This window comes from Scomber japonicus, chromosome 7 (assembly GCF_027409825.1).
Source record: "Scomber japonicus isolate fScoJap1 chromosome 7, fScoJap1.pri, whole genome shotgun sequence".
In the NCBI taxonomy this organism is placed as follows: Eukaryota; Metazoa; Chordata; class Actinopteri; order Scombriformes; family Scombridae; genus Scomber; species Scomber japonicus.
This window is the reverse complement of record NC_070584.1, coordinates 24,483,510-24,507,560: the sequence shown is the minus strand read 5'-3', so window position 1 is coordinate 24,507,560 and position 24,051 is coordinate 24,483,510. Positions and strand designations below refer to the sequence as shown.

Here is a 24,051-nt window from a genome sequence, read left to right as displayed (position 1 = left end):
TCTTAATCAGATAAAGGTTGCCCACTTGTCAGTGTAGATGTTCCAATGTTCATTCTTATTCAGCACTTTTACTGAGGGCCTGTTTAAAGTTGTCTTGTCCAGGTCAGTTCTTGACTTTGGATATGAATTAAACATCTTAAATGCCAAACAGTGACCTATCACGACCTCTCAAATGTGTGAATTTGCCACAATTTTTAAAAATAAAAATCTGCACTGTTTAGCTAGTGTGTTGGTTGGATTAACCCTCCTTGTCTCTGACTCAGTTTAGTTTGACTGATTATAAAGCATAACGTATTAATTATCACCTAGTTCAGTGTTAGACCCTTTAAGGCCAACTTCAGTCTAACTTATTACCACAGATTTTACACACATTTTTGAGTTAACACCCGTTGTCCTCCTGGGTCAAAATTGACCAGAGAAAAAACTCAGAGCCAAAGCTTAGAAGTGAAACCTGTAACTTAATGATGGACACACACACACACACACACACACACACACACACACACACACACACACACACACACACACACACACACACACACACACACACACACACACACACACACACATACCTATATATGTATATGTCAATTATGAAGCTACAAAAAGAAGAGATAAATCTTTTAAAAATGAAAGCCACCCTTGTTCATGAGTTGCTAAGAAAAGAATAGAAGCTGGTAGTTTTCCTCAGTCTCTCTCCACAGATACAATAAGCCGCAGTGTCAGACTCAACACTGTCTTAATTCACTGCTAAACCACAGCAAACATGCTCATCTTGAGCTTGCGTACGGACCTTGACGTGTACTCTTGAGTGTTTGCTCTGCTCTCACACAGCTGCTCATGCCCGGGTTTGGAAGTGATGCCCGCCTGGCACATTGTCATAGACTGGACCGGGTGCTGTGTGCTGCAGCAACAAAAGCACATTCAAGCCAGGGACAATGGGGAGCTGACAGCCCTGGGTGGTGTTTATCACTCTGCTTTCTCTTTGCCTCTCACTCCCTCCTGTCTATTGTTTGCTGTTTCATGGTTTCTATCTGTCTCTAGTCACTAAAGGCTCCATCAGAGGTTCACTAGAGGAGCCTGTTTATTACTTTTAAATGGAAAAGCTTTGCGCAGTGTTGCTGAAGCTGCTTCAAGTCATTAAATACAGGGTGTGTGATTCTGTCGTCAAGTTGGTGTGGTGATGTGATTGTTGGTTTCATCGTTAAAAAGCTCCGTCTCTGGGTTTAGTTTGCCTCTGTGTTGACGCATCGAGCTTTGTGGGCTGCGCTGACAATTTGGGGGTGTTGAAGTTGTTGTCGACTATTGTAGCAATTATCTGTCTCTTTCATATGGGAACCACAATCAATCACTAGCAGGATTGATTTACTAAGATTAGGGTCTGATGTTTAGTTATTTGTATTACAGCTTCAGATATAATCTAATCTAAACTAAAAGATGAATCATTTATTCTATAAGATGTGAGAAAATAATTAGAGAAATTATGTGGAGCCCAAGACGATGCCTTCAGGTTGCTTCTTTTGTCCAATGAACTGTTCAAAACCCAAATGTATCAACCCTTGAATATGTTACCAGTTTTCTCATCTCCATCAGGATACCTTGCTCCTATGAAGGTATAAAACTGGTCATAGTGGTAAAAACATTTAATAAAGAGAAGTGGTATATTCTTGCTTTCTCTTGTCATTAATATCACAGATACTAGTTTCTAAACTGATTTTTATCATTTCTATCAAAGTATGAACTTACCACAAACTTCTATATATCAGTTCAAGGCACACACAATTGAACAACCACCTTAACCACCCTAACAGGGTATTAAAGAGTCTGTATCTCCTGGTGCACATTGCCTGTTTAAGGGTTAAATTTAACTTGATATAAACCAAAGAAAATCAGATCTTGCATCTTAGAAGCAACAGTTATGTTGCTTGATAAATATCTTAGATGTTTAATCGATTTATTTAACATTTGTGTTGGAGCTTAAATGATTAATCAGTTAGTTGATTGACAAAAAAAAATCTGCAAATATTTTGATTGATGCTTCAATTTTTATAGAAAAAATTGTGAGGATTTTTTGCTTTTTTTGTAATATGTGATTATTAACTGAATATTTTGAAGTTTTGCATTGTTGGTTGTACAGAAGACATTTGAAGGCGCCACCTTGACATTTTAAAGACTAAAATAAAAAGACCAAAATATATTTTTCACTTCCTGTTATCACATGATCAAAAATTAATCTTTAGGTCACTTCACACCACCTGAGCGGACCTGCTCCTTTACCTGAAAGAGGAGCATGATATACAGTTGAAAGCTCTGAATCATTTCACTACTCCTGGAATGTGTATTTATTGAGAGCCTCCAGACTATGATGATGATGATGATGATGATGATGATGATGATGATGATGATGATGATGCAAACAGTTGAGTTCAGTTGTTGAAGGCAATAGAAAAACTGTATTTAATGACACTGGTGCAGATAAATGAAAGCTTATATTGGAGTCAGGCTGATCATATCAACCCACACAGGATTTATACTCATGAAAAAAAAAAGCCACTAAACATCCACAGTGGAGTCTTGCTCTAAATTACCAGCCACAGCGGTGAGTCATCCCTCGCTGGTAAATGCAGCAGAGGAGTGCAGAAGACTGTCGATGGCAGTGAAGGGGAAATTAGGCCTGACACAAAATGATCTCTCTTCCACGCTTCGCCAAACCAGGTTTAAAACTAATACTGAAGGACAGATGAGTCGATGGACTGGAGGAGACTCATGAGGCACCACAGACTCAGTCGGTTTGTCCTCGTCTCTCCCTCCCTGTCTCAGTTCCTCACATCTGAATTAAAGTAATGAAAAAACTGATGGCACTGACAGTACCAGCCGAAGTTCACATAGTGTCCCGTCAGTTTAATTATCTCTCTTAGGTTTGACTGATGTTTTGCCTTTTTAAACCCTTCAACCCCTTTTGAAGAAGATTTTTCAAACTCTGTTTTTTGGGGTTTTGGTAGAAAATGAAGTATTTATGTAAAAAATATGCAAATGAGTATAAAAAAAGATGTATCATTCAGTACTGTGTTTTTACAGCAACAGGGCATGAACCAGCATTATTGAAATGGTTTATAAAAGGTTTCCAAATCACATAAAACCTAATTACATTCTTGCTCAGTGAATGTTTTTAGTTTTATTTATTATTTGGGGGGGGGGGTCACATCTTAAGAGCTGAGTGGGTTGGTAGGCTCTTCTGCTTCCAGTTACAGGAAGTAAACTCAATGTTATACAGATGAAACTATATTGGTTGTTTTATAGCTTTATATTTGGAGCTTTAACATCAAGAACAGATTGGTTCTGGTTTAAGTGGTTTCCCCCATGATTTCAGATAAAGATTTTATGTTTCGGGCCCAAAACATGTGTGCTAATAAAGTTGGCCTCAGCCCACATCAGTTACATGTCAGAGCCATTGACGAAAACATGTAGGAAAGTTTTAATTTGGAAAGATGCAGTCTGTGCAATGGTTTTTAATTGTGGAAATCTGTGTGTAATACACACACACAGAACGAATAAACTTGTTCTCGTGCTCCTCCGACATCCGACAGGTCTTCCTGCTGCGCTAGTCTTTGGTGGTCCAACGTGGTTTTTCTGTATCATTGATATCAGATATGTAGCTCCTTTTTTCAGCAATAATGAATCCATTGGTGAGCTACATTAAGAGTTAATTGTGGAAGGACTGAATTTCCTTTTTTAACAAAACGTAAAATTCATTTAAAGTTACTTTGTTTTTTCACTGTTGAACAATTGTAGGAAAAAAACTAATTGTGATTATTTTGACTGATGTTGCAATTGCCATATGATTTACATTATGATTATTATTGTTATTAGTAGTAGTCGTAGTATTATAATGGTTTAATAGGGACAAATACAATATACCTAGACAGGCTAGAACAACTGTCTAATGCAAGTATCACAGTGTTTAAAGCTAATGCTCATTTCCCACACCTATCCTTAGGAGGGCTTTTGTAAAAGTAAGAGATAATATATATATTAGAGGGAATGATAAATCATTATTCTCATTCTCATTGAAAAACATCAATCAGTCAATCTATCAATCTTTATTTATATAGCGCCAAATTACAACAAAAGTCATCTCAAGGCACTTTACATATAGAGCAGGTTTAGACCATACTCTTTAACATGTTAAAATGATTATTTCTTAAGTCTGTAGACTATGATATTATCGGATAAGATTGTTCAGCGCTAGTTGAAATTTGATCAATAAACAGATGTTGGAATGACTTTATACCTCCAGTGTTCCTGTTAGGAAATATGGGATTAGAAAGTGATGAGGCATAATTAACTGTCAAGGATCTAATGAAGGATGTAGGACATGGTTCCCACCCAAAGGGACCAGATCTTAAGTGAAAGTGAGACTATATGAGCAAGGGATGGGTGGAGGTGATTAGATGGATACTATCGGTCCTTTTTGGAGCTTTCTGTGTCATCGTCTCATCTTGTCCTTCACCTGTTTGGAGGCTTTTTTGTGTTCACCTGTGTGGTTTTTACAATATGGTCGTGTTAGTTCTGTCTCTGAGTCCTACCATCCACCCACCTGGCTTCACTCTGTTTTTCACCTCTACTTGTCCTTTTTTACTTTTTTTTAGCTCTATTCCTTTGAGTCACTTTTCTCTCCCTCCTGCTTTGGTCCCTGAGCTTTGTGACAAATGTGCCCACTCAGAGGTTAGTGAAGCGTCTTTATTCCACACTCGGCTGTGTCATTACATTCAACCCAATTCCATTAAAAAAAAAAAAAGTCTTTCTCTCTCTTTTGAGACAGAGGATGAGGCTGCTATCTCCCACCCAGGAGAGAAAGAGAGGCAGGTGGAGGTGGTGAGGAGGCGGGAGTTTGTGTTGAGCTTCCCTCCCTTCCTTCATGAGGGGCATCTGTTAGTTTACCCCTCTCCAGCAAAAAGAAAGAGAAAAAGACTTTAAAAACAAAAATGCTAAGTGTAGGGCAAAGAGGATGCACGATTTATTTTCCTCATGTGATTAAATGGGTAGTTTTTGTCTGTGTATGAGACTTTCTTTCTTTCTCTCTTTCTTTCTTTTTTTTCACTCCTCCCCATCTGCTTTTCTGAGTCCTAATTTTTCATGGCAGCCATCTGTGTGTTGTCAGGCAGCGCGAGGGGTGGCAGGGGCTCAAAGAGCATGGAGGAGAGATTAGTTTGTCTCCGTTGATAAGGTTGGTCGCCTCGTCTTTCTGTCAGTCTGTGGATGATATGATCCTCACCTCAAACCTTGTTTCCTTATTTGTTTTATTATCTCTGTGACGGGGCGACTTTTCACTCTCTTCAGGCTCTCTCTCTCTCTCTTTGCTTGTCAGCGTCTGTGACTTTGACCTGTCACACATAAGCATCAAAAAGCAAGAGTTGATCGAGCATGGTTGAATGTAAACAGGCTGGAAGGGGGGAACTGGATTACCTAACATGGATAATAGGCATTTGAAATTGTACTTGCAGTTGATGGTAAACAATTTTCAGAGTAGCAGAAGGCTGAGCTTCAACGAAAAGTCGATTTGATAGAAAGAAAATGAGAAAAAATGACTGAAAGATTCTTCGTTTCCAGCTTCCAAATGTGATGATTTAATGGATTTTCTTGTCATATTTGACAGTAAATTCGAATATCTCAAAGTTTAGGACATCACAGTAGGCCCTGAGAAACTGTGAAACCTTTTTTAGAATAACCAATAATGAAAGTAGAAATTGGTAATTGCAGCCGTAGCAGAAAGTAAGATTTCCAAAAAATGGTTTAAATATCCAAGCTAGCAGAATGGCTGAAGCAATTGCAGTGTTTGTCAGTTGGTGCATCACCTTGTTTTCGAGTACAATGAATAACTACTGACTTGGAGTGCTCATTTACATTCACAGAAATTCAGCTGTATCGGCTAAAACTCCAAAACAATTCATTTATCAGACCACAATATATCATATATATCATCCTACACTGTACTGCAGACTCCGGGGTGATGATATATAGCGAGGGAACTTAAAATGATCACACGTCTCCTGAGCTCTGAGTCGTGTCCTTTCTTTTTATGTGTTTAGTGTGCTAAAAGTGGAGCATTCATCACTTAATATTTTGCTACTGTCGTTGAACCATATGGCCATAGGGACACACACAGCAAAGCCAAAATTTGCGCTGACATTTCTGAATAAAAAATTATCCCGAGGAGGAGGAATCAAGGTCACAGTGTGTCCTACTTCCTCTCTGGGCTTTGTTTGCCTCAGAGCTGATTCGAGCTGAAAGTCTAGTTAGAAGCAGATGGAGAATGCTGGATGTCGGCTACTTCTATACATCTCACCATGGCTGATATCCACATGGGGTCCCAGTGCCCACCCCTCTCTATCTTTATGTGCTATGTCAAAACTACGAGGATTCAAATAAAATGGCTAATTAGCTCAGTTATACAGTATGTTTCAACATGATGCTTTAAGCTGTCACAAGACAAAAACAAGTGGCTTTTGTCTCCCTCATCATTACATCATCACAGAGTGACTCTGTATCTCTTGTGGTCTCTCTGCTCTTCTTTTGTGCCTGCCTGAAAACCATCTGGTGGTTTGGTCAGGATCACAGTCCCCCTGCATGGGTATTTTTATGGTGGTGGTGGTGGTGGTGTATTGCCATGAAAAACCTGCTCAGGCAGCATTTATTGGCAGTGAGTGACCTTAAGACTAGGGCTGGGCAATATATTGATATTATATTGATATTAGAATCCTAACCCTAACCCTAATCCACTGTTAAAAACAAGTTATCATTGCCCTTTAGCACAGCATGTATTCTTTCATATGGGAGCATATTGTAAATCTCTTTATACCAGAGGGTCACAGAAGGGATGGGCTGGTTTTGATCCTATTAAATAAAATACACTTGCAATAAATAGCAGTTTGTAAATTGATAGTTTTAACTCCCAGAGCCCAGAGTCTTTGATATTAACTCCAAATATTCCACTAAGGTCACAGGAAATAAAGAAACCTAAATTAGGGCTTAGATCAGTTTGACATTTAGCACACAAAGAGGAGACAATACTATTTGTTTTGTTCAGAATCAGGTCTGACACTGTATGTAACCTATGAACACTCTTACACTGTATCTCCCTTAATCTGTTTCAGGGAAAGAATGATTTAATCAAGACATTGACCCCATCCCAGTCATCCTCAACGTATTTTACACCCAGTACTCTTTTCCCATTTGTGAGAGAAACTGCTTGTATCGGACATGTCAGATAAAATTAATTGCAGGGTAGAAAGATGAGATGAAGCGTTATGCCTTTTTTTTTTTTTGTCCAAGAATTAAATTCTCAACAACTTTAAATGGAGGACTGTCCGGGGATGGGATCATGAGTGAATTTATTAAATGCCTTGTTTGCAAGGAGCCAAAAAAACGTTTTTTGGGAAGGTCATAGCGATCCTGTGGCTGCTGGAAGGAGAGTAGCACGGTGCCCTTGAATATATTTGCCAATAACACGAATCCCCCTTGTGTGCCAGGAGGCAATTGGCACCTATTTTGATAGCCAATTCCACTGGAAGTCGATTAATGTTAATATAAATTATCACCCAGCTCTGCTCTACAGTATCTGTGTCCATCTTTGTGTGTCTCTCCCCCTGCTGCGCTGGACTGGCCGGCTCTGCCAAACAGAATGCCGTCTGCAGGGGCCGGCAGCCCCTCCGCTGAGCTAATTAACAAGGTGTGAGGTGTGTGTGTGTGCGTACAGTAGGTCTCACTGTGTTCATTTATGTGTGTGTGTGTGTGTGTGTGTGTGTGTGTGTGTTGCTTTCTGATGCCAGGTCACCAGGCCTGAGCTAAGTCTGTGCCAGTACAGTGAAATGGCTGTTGTCAATAGACACACACACTTACACATATACTCACACATTAACCCTAACCCTATCCATCTTAGGACATTGCATTAACTTCACACAGCTGAACCCCAACCTTAACCTAACATCAAATCACACCTTACTGCTAACCTTAACTACGACCTCAGGAATAACAATACGCCTCATTAGAACCAGGCCTTGGTCCCCATATGGACTACTGGTCCCGAGAAGGTCAGTGTTTACACACACTCTCACACACACTCTCTCTCTCACACACACACACACACACACACACACACACACACACACACACACACACACACACACACACACACACACACACACACACACAGTCAGCAGAATAACAGATAACAGGAACCCTGTATGAGCGCCCCGGGGAAACACACTTTATGGATTCACTTGGAAAGGACAGGACCAAATTCCAACGCTTTTGCTTGTGCGTGTGTTTGTGTGTGTGAGTGAGTTGGGGGTCAGAAGGTGTGTGCTCAGCTGCTGCTACAGTGTGTTCATCAGCCAATTAAAAAGTGCCTCACCTAGAAAAACACTGCAGCTATGACAACTCAAATGTTAAGGAGACGTGTTGTTGTTTAGTGAATCTCATGATGCTTTGTTGAGAGCATATGTTAAGAGGGTCCTAGTCATCTGAATTTTATGTATGATTATTTATGAATATACTAGATTATAGTTAGTGGACATAAAGACTTGTCAGGAGACTATTGACCATCCACACTGGAAAACAAAGTCAAAATAAGGTAAGTGGAAGTCATTGGACAGCATAGTATTGGTATCATAGTTCTGGTCACATCCACTAAAACCTTCACATCTTGTGACATGAAGTGACTCTTAGCTGTTGTTAATTCACTCTTGGTATGACTGCTGGTGGCGTACTGGTTTTATTAAATTGTGGGTTTATACATTTTTATCCAAAAATACAGCATGCGCAGCTGCAACATATACACTGTATGTATACAATGTATGTAACATGCATATAGGGCTACAACTAACAATTATTTTAATGATTGATTAAACTGCTGATTATTGTAAATCAAGTCTACTGTAAGTCAAGGAAAGACAACTAATTATCATGTTAAACCTAAAACTATCCATGATTTGGCATTTTTGCTAAAACAGTAACTCGAACAATTCATTGTTTATCTACTAATCAATTAATGGAGTAATTGTTGCAGCGCTACTTGCATCAGAATCCACATATTCTGCTTATTTATTTTTCCAGTCAGTATAACAAACTAATTATTGTCTGTTTTAGTTGTTATTAACATTTCAGTACTTGGTCCTTCATTTAGTAAAAATCATCGTTCTTGATCAAATGTCTGTCTAAAACAGCAAATGTCAAGAATCTTTTTTCAGGAAAAGAAACCTCATCTGGTGCAAATAAATTATGTTGTTTTGTATAGATATTTATTGAAAATATACACATTATAGAGTAAGTTAATGTTTTAAAGGCATATTCCCTTTTTCTGAAATGTTAACTATACACAAAAATAATAACAAAATTTAAAAAACAACAAAAGAAAATAAAAATAAAATATAACCCACTCCCCTACCTCCCCCACCCCCTATATGGTACATCATTTAAAATCATGAAAAAAGCGAAATGAAGTCCAGAAATAAATAAGCCGAAATACATACACAAAACAGTCATGAGGATCTACGTTCATAGTTTCTGGGTTTTTCCTGACAGAATACAACATTTCCTCGGCAGTGCTGTAGGATACAAGCTGATTGATCCTGTGTTTATGTGCTGGGGATTGTTCATATTTCCAGTTTTTAAGTATACGTTTTCTTTTGCTGCAGTGCTTGCAAGGAGAAAAGAATGGTGAGAGAGGTCATAGTAAGTGAGCCAACATCTCCCAATATCCATACTTTATGATCAGAATCAATATGAGATTTCAAGATTTCAAACATAACAAATATTTTTTTTTTAAGGTTTGCCAGTTAGTTTGAACAAAAGAGTGTGACCCACATTAATACAATGTTAAGAATACAACCATCCATTGAAGTACACATGCAGGTTTCTACACTGTAACCTATTACATATTATTTCCATTAAATGATATGTTTTGTGAACGGTAGCTATAAAACATACTGTAAAAACAACAGCCAACAGTGATTCAGCCAATTAGAGAATGAGGACCGCAGCTACGCATTTCACGAGCACTGATCATCGCCTTGGTGGCTATACCTCCATCTCCTCTGCCTTGTTCCCTCTATCGATTTCTCTGTTCTTCCCTGTATTCCCCTCGCTCTCATCCCCCCATCTCTCCTGTCACTCCGCCACGCTGCCTTCTTCCTCTGCTCCCTCTGAGTTTATCCTTTGAAGTCATTTGTTGAGCTTCCTATGTTATCCCTCAGGAGCTCCCTCCCTACACTGAAAATGTCTCTGGAGTTTTCATGAAACCAGGACTTTCTGAAGCTTTGTTTATGTGCAGTTTGCAGCCACTTTAATAATGTAGTGTATTGTCAGAGGAGTAAAGGCTCCTCTAGTTCTTTAGAGAAAATGGAGGTCAGACACATTTAGAAATAAAGGTCTTGACTTCTTCTCTAATGTTGCTTTATCTCTTCTTTTCTCCATTTCTTCAGATCCCTGTGAGTGTCTGAGTGAAGATGGCCCTCTTCCAGAACAACTTCTGGGTAAGTGTCTTGATAACACCTGGAAATGAGTCAGTATAATAATGGTAATGATGCTGAAGGAAAGGATACATGCATATGATCTGTTTTTTTCTTTTAAATACCTTCAGCTTTAACTTCCATGTGTTCACCTGTTACTGCTGAATCACATCTATGAGTCACTGCACTTTTTTTTAGATTTCATTAATATTCCCAGTGGACAGCTGAGCCTGCTGGCTCCTCGCTCCTCGTCAGGTACACACAGGAGGTGTTTGCTCTCCTCTCCTTTCCTCCTCCGCTAACTCGCAAACAACAAAGATCGATCATATATTCAGCTGTCACATAGAGAGCAATCTCATTCATATTATTCTTGTATGCTGAGATCATTTCACTTTGTGAAGCAGTTGCAAAGGCTTTTAACTTTGTGTTGAGTCTGGAATCCAGAAAAGTGATATTTCCAGATAAATAGTTTAACTTCAATCTTCATATTTAATTGATATAACTCATTGGCCAATATGAGTTTTGGTACCAATCACCAAATACTATTATTGATATGTAAGTTTGGGGAACATTAATGTGTTTTTAAAAAGCCAATGTCATTATGTGATAGAGGTGTTTAGTCAAATCTTTTGTTTAATTTAACAAGACATGCCAAACTGCTCAATGCATCATTGTTGAATAAAGGACCTAACCCAACTGAGATATGGTCAAAAGTTGGTAACACTCCTGATTAAGGGCATTTTCAAACCTACAGATATTTTGCTCTGGTCTCAATTAGAGGATTTCTTGATAAACTTGGTGTGTTTTTTTCCCCTCAGTTTGGCTTGTTTTCACATATCGAGAGAAAAATCCAAGCAAACCAAAATGAATCAGTGTAATCCATGTGGGAACATTCACACCGCCCGTTAGTCAGATGTTTGGGGCAGGAGCAACAACATAAACACAGGAAGAAGGTCTTGGAGAACGTCTTATGGCCAAAAAACAATGCTCTGGGGTAGAGCAATGAATACTCTAGTGCAGGTCAGGCCCTGTTGATTTTGCACATCTGCATCCCAGCATGCAAAGCACACCTGGCCACTGGAGCTCAAACTGTCAGAGTACAGATGGTAGTTTGGTGGTTCAGGCCACAGTCCCACCACAAACTGCTTCAGCGAGACCACCTCCTCAAAGGGTTATTTTGGTCTGCACCCGAGGACGGTTACCGTGTTTAGATCTACCTAAACAAATCGCGCGAAGAGGGAAAACAAACCAACATACTGAGATCAGGAAATATCTGATCAGAAAATATATATAAACAATAAAAAACAATATATACAACTCTGATCAAGGCAAGGCAAGGCAGTTTTATTTATATAGCGCATTTCATACACAATGGCAATTCAATGTGCTTGATCAGACATCTGAAGCCATCTGCTGAATATGAGAAACCACCTCAGTATAACACCACCACTAACTCCATATAGTTTTTTATGATTCTGACATAATATAACAAAGATATAATTTATTGCACTGCACTGTATTGCTTTAATTTGTGCAGATATTCTTAATAAAATGGTAACACAGTATGGAAATAGTAGATGATTGTGTTGCGTTAATTAGCTTAATTTGTGCAGTAATAAACAGCCTTGTTAGCAGCTTTACGCTGATGTGTAGAAGACTCTCTTTCATCCCGTCAATGCCACCCTCATCCCCCTGGTGAGTTCGTCTCTACCCTCACTTTCTCCTCTCCTCTCCTCTCCTCTCCTCTTCTCCGTCCCAGCACACCTGGCACATCTATTTCAGGTGTGTCCTACTTCTTCTGCTTCGCATCATCAGACTACGAAAAGTACTCAGAAATATTTTAGCAGCCGAACTAAACTGTGCTACTCAGAGGTGATATGAGATACAAGTTGGAAAACGATCACATATAACCTATGAAGATGTTTGAGGCTCTTAAATACAATCAAATTATTGTTTTTTTCTCCTTATTGATCTTGTACAAGAGGCAATATTGATATTCATAACTCTTTGTTTGTGGATGTGCATGATAGATTTATAGATAGATGAGTAATATAATAGGCTCAGTAAATGTAACTGGTAATATACTTGTACAGACCTGGACTTTTATTGCCTACTGAATAGGATCCAGATAATGTGGAACATAGATTTAGAGCTGCAATGATTAATCAATATTTTGATAATCGATTGATTAAGGTAATTTTAAAGCAAAAAAGGCCAAAGATTTTATGGTTCCAGGTTGTTAAATGTAAGAATTTTGTGCTTTTCTTGGTTTAACACAAGTACATTGAATATGTTCAGTTTATTGGACAAACATTTTTTTTTAATGATGTCACCTTGTGCTCTATGAATAATCGATTAATTAAGACACTAACGGTCAGACTTTTGATAATTGATAATGACAGCAGTTGTTACTTGCAGCTCTATTTGTGAGTATACTAGCACACAAGCAGGTCTGCAGGCAGGGAGTCAAGGAGAAAAGAAAAAAAAAGAAAGAAAAGAAAATAACAAGGTAAATTGGAGCGATGTGGCAGAGGAGGAAGCAGACAGGAAGCAGCGCAGCACAATTTCAGCCCGGACACAACCAGCAGTCAGGAAGAGAAGGTTGGAGAACTGCTGTGCTTCTGAATCAAAGAAGACGTTTTAGGCTTTGTCACAGTGCCTGCGTCAGCGATTGGCTCGATAACTAACAGCTAATATTATGTGTAATTTGTGTGTCTGCATATATGCATAATTGTGTTTCCCACCCAGCCTGCTTTCAGACACAAATAGCCATGTAAAACAAATCAGCCCTTTTAGTTAATTAGCCAGCACAACCACAAGGGAACAAGTCACACGCACAGAGGCTCGTCTTGTTTGGCTTAAGAACATTCGCAGCCGCTCACAAAACGTCCTCATAGCTTGCTGTTCTTTCCCATTAACTATATAAAAGCTGTGCTCATGGCCCACAGGGGGAAGCCCATCAGCTATAATTAAGTACATCCTTGCTAAATTAAAGCACTGTTAAGCCGTGGGTAAAGAATTTAATTCACTATAAGGATTGGTGCCGCTTAGATATTCTAGGAATTTAGCATAATTTCACTTTTTGGAAAGATGTTATGCATTACAGCAGTATTTCACTATCAGAGATGAAAAAGGTCACTGAACTCTTCATTAAGCTGGTCTAGTTTATCCATGCACAGAGCTGGGGCCTCATGGACCTCAAAAACCCCAGCGTCACTGAAGACATTTGTATCATATTACAATTGGACCAATGGGAATATAATATATATAATACTTTAAAGGCTTTAGGCTGCCACTGGGAATGTGTGATAATATATATCGTGCAACGTGAGAAAAACATGTATTGTTTCATATTTTGCTCAATTGTTTATATCGTTATGGTTTTATTGCGCTTACAGTAATGTAATGATTTTCATCAAAGAGTAGTTGAGACAGTAGAGACCATCTTCATTTATGTCATTCACCAAATTTATGCGCACATGTTTAATTTCAGCTCAGTGTCAAGGTCTCTGCTGCGTTTTGTTGTCATTTATGGTCGAGCTGCTCTCAAGGGAGTCTGATCAATGCTGAGTCTTTATTCCTCCTCGCTGTTCTGTATAAAAGGTCCAGACACAGAATGGGGGGTCAGAGGTAGTCACAAAGCTGGACCAACAACGACATGGAGTGGCAAAGGGCCAACTATTTATTCAGTTAATTAAAATGTGCTCTATCGAGATAGGTATGGTTATCTGGATCTGAAATGATCTATATTGGGATATGAGATTTTGGTCAGCCCAGCCTTAGCAGCCACTACATTTTTTTAAATTTGAGGTCCTGACTTGTAGATGGGCCTTGTGTCAAAATCTAGTTTTTATAACCTACTAAAAACTAAAAACAGAAACATACAGCAAAAAGCGAATGGTATACCAGAAATTTTATAACGCTGCACTGTGTAATTTGCCTTGAAATGTACCTGACGTGTTCTTGAAGGCAGCAGGATTCATACACGGTTCAAACTAACAGGGTCAGCAGCTCAAATTAGCCAAGGGGGGCTCCCCAGTGGGTCAACAGCTCTGCTTCTTGTAATGTCATACATATATCATTATGCTGCTATACTTAGTCCCCTTTTTGGGTTGAATTTGTCATAATACCTCCACTGTTTGGTCACGCCCGTTTTTTTTTGCAAACAAAGCATTAAACCACAGATTCTATCTGACACAGATAAGACCCACAGTTAGGGAAGATGCTCTGGTGTGAGCTGAGAGAGGCTTATTTTGGTTAATCAAGAGCGGTGGTGAGTCAGTGTCCGTCGGGAAAAGGGAGGTTATACCACAGATTTATGGATTGTGTACACAGCACGAGATACTTACTGAGTTTTCGCTTACTAAGTCTCAAAGTGCAAAGTCTATGCATTACTCGTTCACTTTATTTTATCTCATTTCTATTTAGGCCATCAAGTAGGTTTTATTTTTCATCTTATTTTCCAATAAAACATTATTATTATTATTGTTATTATTCAATTATTGATCAGTGATATTTTTTGTCAGTTGTGTCTCGACAGCTTCACTGCAGATACAATTCTGGTTGAGATTTCTCACTGGTGGAAATGACACTGCATCACTTTTTTGGATTTTCAAATACATTATTAAGGTGACCTTCAGAAAAATCTTTAATAATATTCGTATCTCTTCTCAGAGCAGTCTTAGTTTCCTCATTTCTTCCATAAAACATCCTTGGTATGAGTCTCTGGGATATCCAGAGAGATTTAAATGAACTACTTCTTCAAAGTATTACAGTAAAGATCAGCAAGCTGTTCTGTTTTAGGGGTGTAGGGTGTACAGAGTTGTCTTCTATCTACTCTGCTTAGAAACGGCTCCTTCTGTGCCTGCAGATACGAGAGTGTGTGCACAGAAACACACACAAACACTGCCCGGCGGGTTTTTATTACTGCCTGCTTTCGCTTTTAATGATGCCAACGTTACTGCCCTCCCATAGCTTTTGAGTCATGGGTTTTTCTCTCAGGGTGGAGAGCAGTGAACACACACACACATACACATGCAAACACACACACACACACTGCAAAAACCTTTCTCCTTCCCATGTTTCCGTGTCCCTTGCATCTGTCTCTTCTGTTATTTTATGTCTTTCATGTTTTCTATCCTCCCTTCCTCTTCCTCTCCTGCCTCCTTTCCTCGCTCTTGTTCTTTCATTCCTTGTGGACCTGTTCTGTGCCGAGCCAGATTAAGAGCCAACACAGATCGATATAAGAGTTCCTATATTTCTGTTCATGTTTCCTGTGTGGAAATACACAGGTGTAGCAACAACTCACAGCATGAAAATAATTGTGAACTAAATAGAGTGTAGCTTAGGTTGGGTAGACATTTATCAACAATAAGATATTTTGACAAATGTTAGAATTAGCTTGTTTTCTCCCTCCAGGTATTTCCAGTATTTTACATTCGCACTGACTCAAGTTTCACTGCACTGATGCAATTAACTAAATAATGAACTCTTAAAAAAGACAAAATGCTCCTGATTCTGGTCTCAAAGTATCACAGAGCACACCACATAAAAATATCTGTATCAAATTAGACACAGTAAGTTCATCAGAGGATCAGAAGATTTTATGTTTATCACTGAATTTTAATCACTGTTGCAGAAGTCAGAATTTAAAATGACGCCAACTTTCATTTTATTAGTTAATTATGTTTTATTTCTGTCAATATGAGCAACATTCATGCAAGGCAAAATGATTGGGACTCTGCTGCTTCATTTACTTTTTCGGCTCTGTTTTGACCACAAAGTTTCATTCACAACATCAACCAATAGATATTTACATTACTTTACTAGTTTAATCATCTTAAATATAGAAATCTAATATAATGCTGGAAAACAGTGTGCTAATACGATGCGACTGAACTTTGCACTTTGTATGTTAGCACAGCATTTTGTGTTTTAAAGATAATAAATTAGCAGGTCAGTTTGGCTCTTTAGTCCTGATGCAAGCTACACTGCAATCAATGTCATTCATTACTGATCTCTGATCCATTTTAGGCTGCTGCTGTCATGGAGCAGGATGGGTCACTTAACCATGATAGATCAGCCGATAGCAGTAAAATCTGATTTTTGTTGTGAATGCATTTTTTGGGGGGTATTGTGTAGCTTACTGTTTATAGCACTGAGAGAGAGGGAAGGAGAGCATGCTTTGAGTTTTTCTTGACCTTGGCTGAGAGTGCGAGATCTCTATGATATTAAAACTTGTCTTCAGACTGTCCTTGGCTTCTTACTCAAGCTGTTGTCACACCTGCAGATATTAATGCTTAGTACTCAGCCAGCACTTGTGCACAGAAAAACAATCTACATGTAAAATCTGAGTTTATGGCTCATTGAATTCACAGTGTGTAAAATCATGTAAGTCACTGGATTCACTAGAAACAGACATTCCCATTTAGTTATGTGATTTATAAACAATCACAGTCACATATTTATCCCAATACAAAATAACTATACTGTGTTACAAGAAAAGGCAGAGACCCTCCTATATAGCCCATCTTTGCTGCTTCAGTACACAACAGGCAAATAAAACATCTTCAGACTTGCGGGGGTGAAGTTTTCTGACCTATGCAGCAAATTGGTTTGGAGCCAGCAGTGATGACAGGCTGCTGTTGCTACCTGCTCCTGATGTTATTGACACCTCTCTGCTGTTCATTCTGCTCAAACTGCTCCGTAAGCAGAAAAAGTTTCAGTGAGTCAGCTAAACTCACCGCGGCACTGACAGAGCGGTCAGTCAGCTGGCTGCGTGGTTTGGTGAAATAGTGTCTGACACAGAGGTTGTAGCTGTTTGATATATAATACTGTGTGCTGTACAAAACTGGATCGTATACAATCTGTATTTGAAAGATCTATTTGTGGCTTGGCAGAAACTGCTTCGAAAGAAAGTAAATTTGATGAAAGACTGAAACTAATATAGCTGTCTTTATTTAGTATCCAAGTCATATGTGTATATATAAACATGAATGACGCATAGCACTGCAAGTACTCATTTATAAATCAACTAGTTGATTGTCAAAAAATCATTCGCCAAGTTTCTGTTAATTGATACAATTTTAAAGAGAAAATGCCAAAATTCTCCTGTTCTAGCATCTTACATTTGAGTATTTCCTGATTTATTTTACTCTTTTGTGACAATAAAACTTGAATATCTTTGTATTATTGACTTTTGGTCAGGAAAAAATGAGACATTTAAGGTTATGTCTTTGGCATTTGTAGCCATTTTCTGACATTTTATAGACCAAACAACTAATTGATTGGTCTAGCTAATAATTAGCAGATCGTATTATCTGTCTGTTGCAGCCATAGATGTGTTCAAAACCACCAGCAGAAATTTTAAAAATGATGTATTTTTGTGCCCTTTTATCTAAGTTTGTAATGCTAAAAGATACATCATCTCTTTTATAGTACATATCATCCAAACAATAGTGTAAAGAATTAGTTCATGCCAGAAATCCTCTGCATTGGGTGCAGCTTGAATGCAAGACTAGTCAGTGAAGTTCAGATCTCAACACTCACCTGATCTCTACAGGCTACTTGTTTTATTTCTGCAGGAGATATGAGAAGAGTGCAAACATGAAGCAGCTGAATTCGAAACAGGAAATTTGCAGAAAACTAAAATAACTGTCTTATGTCATGCAGGAAATTTAAACGTCTGATGTGCAGTCAGATCAGAACTTCTACAGTCACCCGAAAACGAAAAGTATGAAAGCCTGCAGTGTGAATATGGCCCTTGTACATGTTTTTGACTGTTGTTGTCTTAACATGCAGTAGGGGTGGGGGAAATTCCCGATTCTTAGATGCATCGTGATTTGAACGTGGACGAATCTGAATCGATTCACACGCGTCAAAAATTCTTTTAGAATGTTAACTGTTCTAAGTTAATGAAATGTTTGGGATTGAATGAGTATAGGTAGGGGCCGGAGTGTGACAGGGACGAGGGCTGTGTGAGTGCGCATGCTTGTGCGTGTGTATGAGCAAGCTGGTGGAGAGAGCAGCAGTACACAGTTGGAGTTGCAGCTTAATCCTTGTTTGTTGGTTGTTTTGGTGTAGTTACGGCCAACAGTAACCTGTACTGTTCAGTAATAAACGGTGGTTTGCCGCGTCATCCTTTCCACACGTCCTGGCTGGTGGAATATTTGGCAACACAACAAACATGAGAATACCTGTTACCTTTTATATAAAAGAATCATTTTATTATCGAATCGTAGCCCCTGAATCGTAATGGAATCATGAGGTGCCCAAAGATTCCCACCCCTAACATGCACGTCACAGTCTGATATTTGTTACGACCTGAGCTGTTTCATTTTTCACCTTTTTCCTCTGTTGTGCTGCGGCTCAGTACCTTTTTTAATTTAGTTTAAAAGGACCATATTACAGTGCAGGAATGTCCTCAGACACCGGATCCCCTCAGGCTCAGACTGTAATGGCAGAGTTGAACAATAGCCAGAACTAAAGACAGAGCTCTGAACATTGCCAGAGAATGAAGAAAGTGTATTAGAAAGCCTGAGCCAAGCAGAGCAACAGCACACTCACTTTACTGGTCACACATATGTTGAAAAAAAAAAAATAAAGTGAGCGACTTGGTGCACTGAGAGTGGATGGTGTTGTAGATAAATTGCATGTCATATTGCTGATATCACAGAGCAATGCAGTCTGCAATGACTAAGCATCTTGTGAATTATTATTTCCAATTCAGGGCAGTTAGTTAGATTAAAGGGCATCAGCACCACTGAATGGATATCATGTACATGCACGTATGCCCTTCAAAATCAAACAGGTTGCACAACTTTTCTTGAATATCCTTCGTTTATTCCCATATGATTCTTTAAAAGAGCCGTTCAACTGGCTTTAATAATGTAATTTGTTATGTTAGTGATTGCACTTTGCTTTGTGTGTGTGTGTGTGTGCATGTGTGTGTGTGTGTGTGTGTGTTCTCAGGGTTAGACAGTACATCCAGTCCTAACACACAATCCATTGGGTGAGGTCGTCTGTTCCTGTCTGTTCCTTTTTGTACCATCCAGCACCACCTTTAGTTTTTTGTAGATGTTCCCTTTTTTAAAATATTTGAATAGATTTTTATGCTTAAAAATTAAGATTTTGGTTTATATCTCCGGATAAACTTAATGTATCAAACATCCATCATATATTTAAGTGAAAATCTAAAGTGAAGAAGAACAACAACATTGGTGAGGAGTGCATTCATCCAGTCAGGTGTAAGATGTGTTCATGTTAATGTCAGCTGTTAATCATTTATTTTCAGGTTTTTCAAAAGCTAATATCGAGCCACACCCTGCCACAATAAGCTAAGATAAAAAGGGGTTCTGTTGATGGTTCATGTTTAAGGGTTAGCAGCTTTTTCCCTCCTCATCTCTCTCTCAGTCTGTGTTTTTGTGGTCGACAGCACAACTTTGTGAATTAAGACAAACACACAGAGGAAGATCTCATATTTGTTGTGGTGAAGCAGCTGTGAAGCGGGCTCTGCAGACCAGAATTTAGTTCAGAACAGGTTTTTCCTTGCTGTCTGTAATTAGTTTGGTACGTGCCTGAGGGGGAGTCTGAGGATGCGTCTAATTAGAATCAAGTGAGAGCAGTTACATAGGCCAAACTCTGGAGATGCATAAAACACACACAGTTTTCAAACAGACACACAAACAAGTGAAGCAATGATTGAGGTAGAAAAGTGTGTCCTGTGACTGACGTGGTGAAGAATGAAGACATATCTTGTGTTTCTGTTCTATTAATGATCCAAATAGCAGCATAAATATGAGGATTTGGTAGACAGATGTGTGATAAAGCTTTTAAGCCTCGTTCTGTTTACAAATCCCTAAAGTGAAGCTTTGACAAGCTCTCTGTCGAATCCACAAAATTCACCAAAACTAAATGTTAGCACATTATTCCACCTTTTAAGACTTTATCAAACATATGATATTTAACTTAAATGTAGGTATATTAAGTAGGGTCTGACTGATACTGGAGTTTTAGGGCCATACTGATATTAGGGATTTAAAAAAATCTCAAATGTTAAACACTTGTGACAAAGATATTATTGGATGCATATTTTACAATTCAACAATAAACTTTATTGTCCATTAAACTTAACTGGGAATTTAATAATAAATTACGGAATAAAAAAATGTGTAGGAAAAGAATAATTATGTATATATTAAACTTAAAAAAAGGATCAAATATACATAAAATGTTGGCTTTACAACGTTAATTTTTAAAAAATATTGGTGAATATCAGACAATATATACACTGATATCAATATATCTGTGACAAGCCAATATCGGCTGATGATATTGGCTGTTTGATATATCAGTTGGGCTCTAATATTTAGTCAGTGTTGCCAAAAGGATTTTTTCCATCAGCTGTGCTGTTGTCTGCACACAGCGGGAAAGACTCCAGCCCAGGACTCGTATTTGTGCACACAGCTTTTGACACCAGAAGAGCTCTGGAGGTCCTGATTATGTGGCTGTAATAAATGTCAAAGAATCAAATGCCTCAACACAGACAATGAACAGTTTTTTTATCGATCATACATATAAATAGATCATATAAACCACTAGCTCCAATTAGCTGCTCCATGTGGAGAAAGTGCAAGTAATTTGCATTTGTCGTCATTATTATGTACACTGACAAATTTCTGGGCTTCCACACAGGCCGGGATCAGTTTTCTAATTATTCACCAAGTTTTTTTTATGCAGATTAAAAAATTGATTATCAAATAAATGAAAGAATTGAGACGGCGCTGCACCTGTACAACCTGCATTGTCTCCACCAGTGAACAGCGCTGAAAGGACTGACCCTTGGCTGAACCTAACTACTGACCCCTGCTAATATGTTTGTTCCTAAAGATCTTTGTCTTGTATTGTATCAGGATTTTTTTTTCTTTTTTGGTTTTTTGCTTTATGAATACTTGGAAGTCAAATACAAAGCGTTCTTATGTATTGAGATCTGCTTTGAAACCTGAGAACCAAAATCAGCTGCTCTTAAAGTCCGTAAAGTTTAACAGCCCTGATCACCATTTACCACTGTAAGAAAAGGAGGCTTAAACTAGCGCTTCTAATAAGCCTTTAACAGTTCAACGCTGGCGAGAGATAAAATAATTCCCTTGCTACTTACCATCCCCCTTAACAAATTTGAGCAGATCCACAGTTCGTAGTAAGTCTTCATGAGAAAGTTGTGCTTGTATTGCCCCACAAAGATTTTACTCGTACCCCCCCCCACCTCCATTCTTCGTCTTCTCCTCTCCCATCATTCCCCTCATTGTAATGGTAATGAGCTCCATCGTGCGTAACCAAAATGGTCAAGTTAATTGATGAAAAAGAGATCAGCAAGAGGCGAGAGAAGAGGGGGTTTGCATATATCAGACGTGAAGGATTTTCATTCACCGAAGGCTCGAGGAATACATTACGCCACTTGAAGACACTTGAAGAAGACTGTGGCTCTCGTGTAATATGCGATGCGATTGCTTGGCATGACTCAACATCTGCAAGTATCGCTTCACATCTGCTTGCGCAATCAAGACTCTGCACACCTAAACATGCACGAGTGTAGCTCGGCATCAGTCACTGTGAAGACGGGCTGCACATTTTATTTTTATTGCAGTTGCTGAAGTCAGGGCAAAAAATTAGCACCAGCCACCATCCAAATATTGGTATATTTTGATGGTAGATTTTTTTCTTTGGGCAGTGGACAAAAAAGCTTATTTTTCACTGTGTTTTCAGCCACAGATTTCGTGCATTATTTCTGGTGATCAGAACCGTGTATACAGGATAGATCTGAAATAATTTACTAATAAAATACAGTCCCTTTGTCCAGTGTAACAGCACGGCTCTTGTATGTGCCCTTTTAGTAAGAAACACATCAAACACTCATCACACAAGTGCTGCAGCAGCTCCAGCCTTTTAACATAACATGTCATTACATTCATTTAGCAGATACTTTTGTCCACAGTGACTTGTATTTTTTTTTCTAGACACATAAGGAGCAATTTGTGGTTGAGCATCTAGCTTAGTTTGGGATTATATTGATGGCAAACCTGCTCTACCACCTGAGTTACACTGACCCACATGAACCCAGAAAAGTGTATTTTGAACACAATGCCAATACATCATCCTTCAGTATAATGTCTGATGTGAACTATACAGTGCAGGACAAATAAACTGAGTGAACGCAGGATATTGTAGTCGCCCTCCAAGCTTTCGCTCCTCAGCAGTTTATCCACCAGTCCTCACTTGAAGAAATAATTTGGACAGCTGTAGCTCTTTATCAATCAATCAATCTTTATTTGTATAGTGCCAAATCAAACAACAAAGTCATCTCAAGGCACTTTACACATAGAGCAGGTCTAAACCGTACTCTTCAGGTTTTAATTTTAAAGCGACCCAACATTCCCACGTGAGCAAGCACTTGGCGACAGTGGCAAGAAAAAACTCCCTTTAAACAGGAAGAAACCTCAGGCAGAACCAGAATCAGAGTGGGCGGCCATCTGCCTTGACAGGTTGGGGTAGAGAGGGGAGAGAGGAAGGATAGGAGAGAGAAGCACATTGAAAATCAACATTGAAGCTAGAAGGTGAGAGAGAGAGAATCATGCACTGAGCATCGTGGGAGTCCCCCGGCAGTCTAAGCCTATAGCAGCATAAATTAGGAGCTAATTTTAAGCTTTATCAAAAAGAAGAGTTTTAAGCCTACTCTTAAATGTAGAGAGGGTGTCTGCCTCCCGGACTGAATCTGGGAGATGGTTCCACAGGAGAGGAGCCTGATAACTGAAGGATCAGTAAGAGCTTTGAAAGTGAGGAGAAGGATTTTAAATTAAATTTTTAGGAAATGTTGGCCACTGAACGACCACTGAATGAGTCACTCCCTTGAAAGCTACAATAAAGCAATGAAAGCTACAACACCACAAGAGATAACTGACTCTGAAAGATAAGAGAAGGATTTAAAGTGAAGTAACAATGATGCATCTAGTAGAGTGTGAAAAAAAGCTGTTTTTAAGAAGAAAGAAAAAAATTCCACTTTAGTGGCTTTAAATGTTACATCAGCAGCAATGACAAGTCATCAAATACAAACTACTTCATGTCAGGTAATGATGATAGAGTCATTGTGAGCAGTTCAGCAAAGTCCTGAGTAAATATTAGAACATTTACTAAAGTAAATTTAATATATTGAAATTTAAAGTACAGCTGCTATAAAATTGTGACATATTGTTCGAGGCACTGTGCGCTCATATTTGCTTTTTCAAATATTCAAGGCGTCTTACTGATGTTAATAATTATCAAACACCGTGCTGGCATAGTCTGTGGCTGGCTGACGAGTTGTATTTGCATACAGCCGACACACTAGCCTGCTAGCAGTGTCCGACTGGTGCTATGTGTTTCTAGGCTTAGACAGGCAGCTCACCTTTCTGTGGCGAGGGTAGGGTTTCAACAAAGGACGCCTGCCAACTGCAGGACACAAAACCAAGAGAGAGTAATGGTCACAGTTTTAAATAGAGTAGACCCTTGCTAC

The 24,051-nt window shown here is 38.8% G+C and overlaps 1 protein-coding gene across 1 annotated transcript in view; it reads left to right on the top strand.

Moving 5' to 3' along the window:
• The window catches only part of fcho1 (FCH and mu domain containing endocytic adaptor 1), a 63,508-nt gene that overhangs the window by 5,235 nt on the left and 34,222 nt on the right, over positions 1-24,051 (top strand). Inside the window, exon 2 of the mRNA XM_053322603.1 lies at positions 10,482-10,532. Within this exon, the coding sequence (XP_053178578.1) occupies positions 10,506-10,532 (27 nt within the window). The 5' untranslated portion in view covers positions 10,482-10,505. The remainder of the gene's footprint in view (positions 1-10,481; positions 10,533-24,051) is intronic.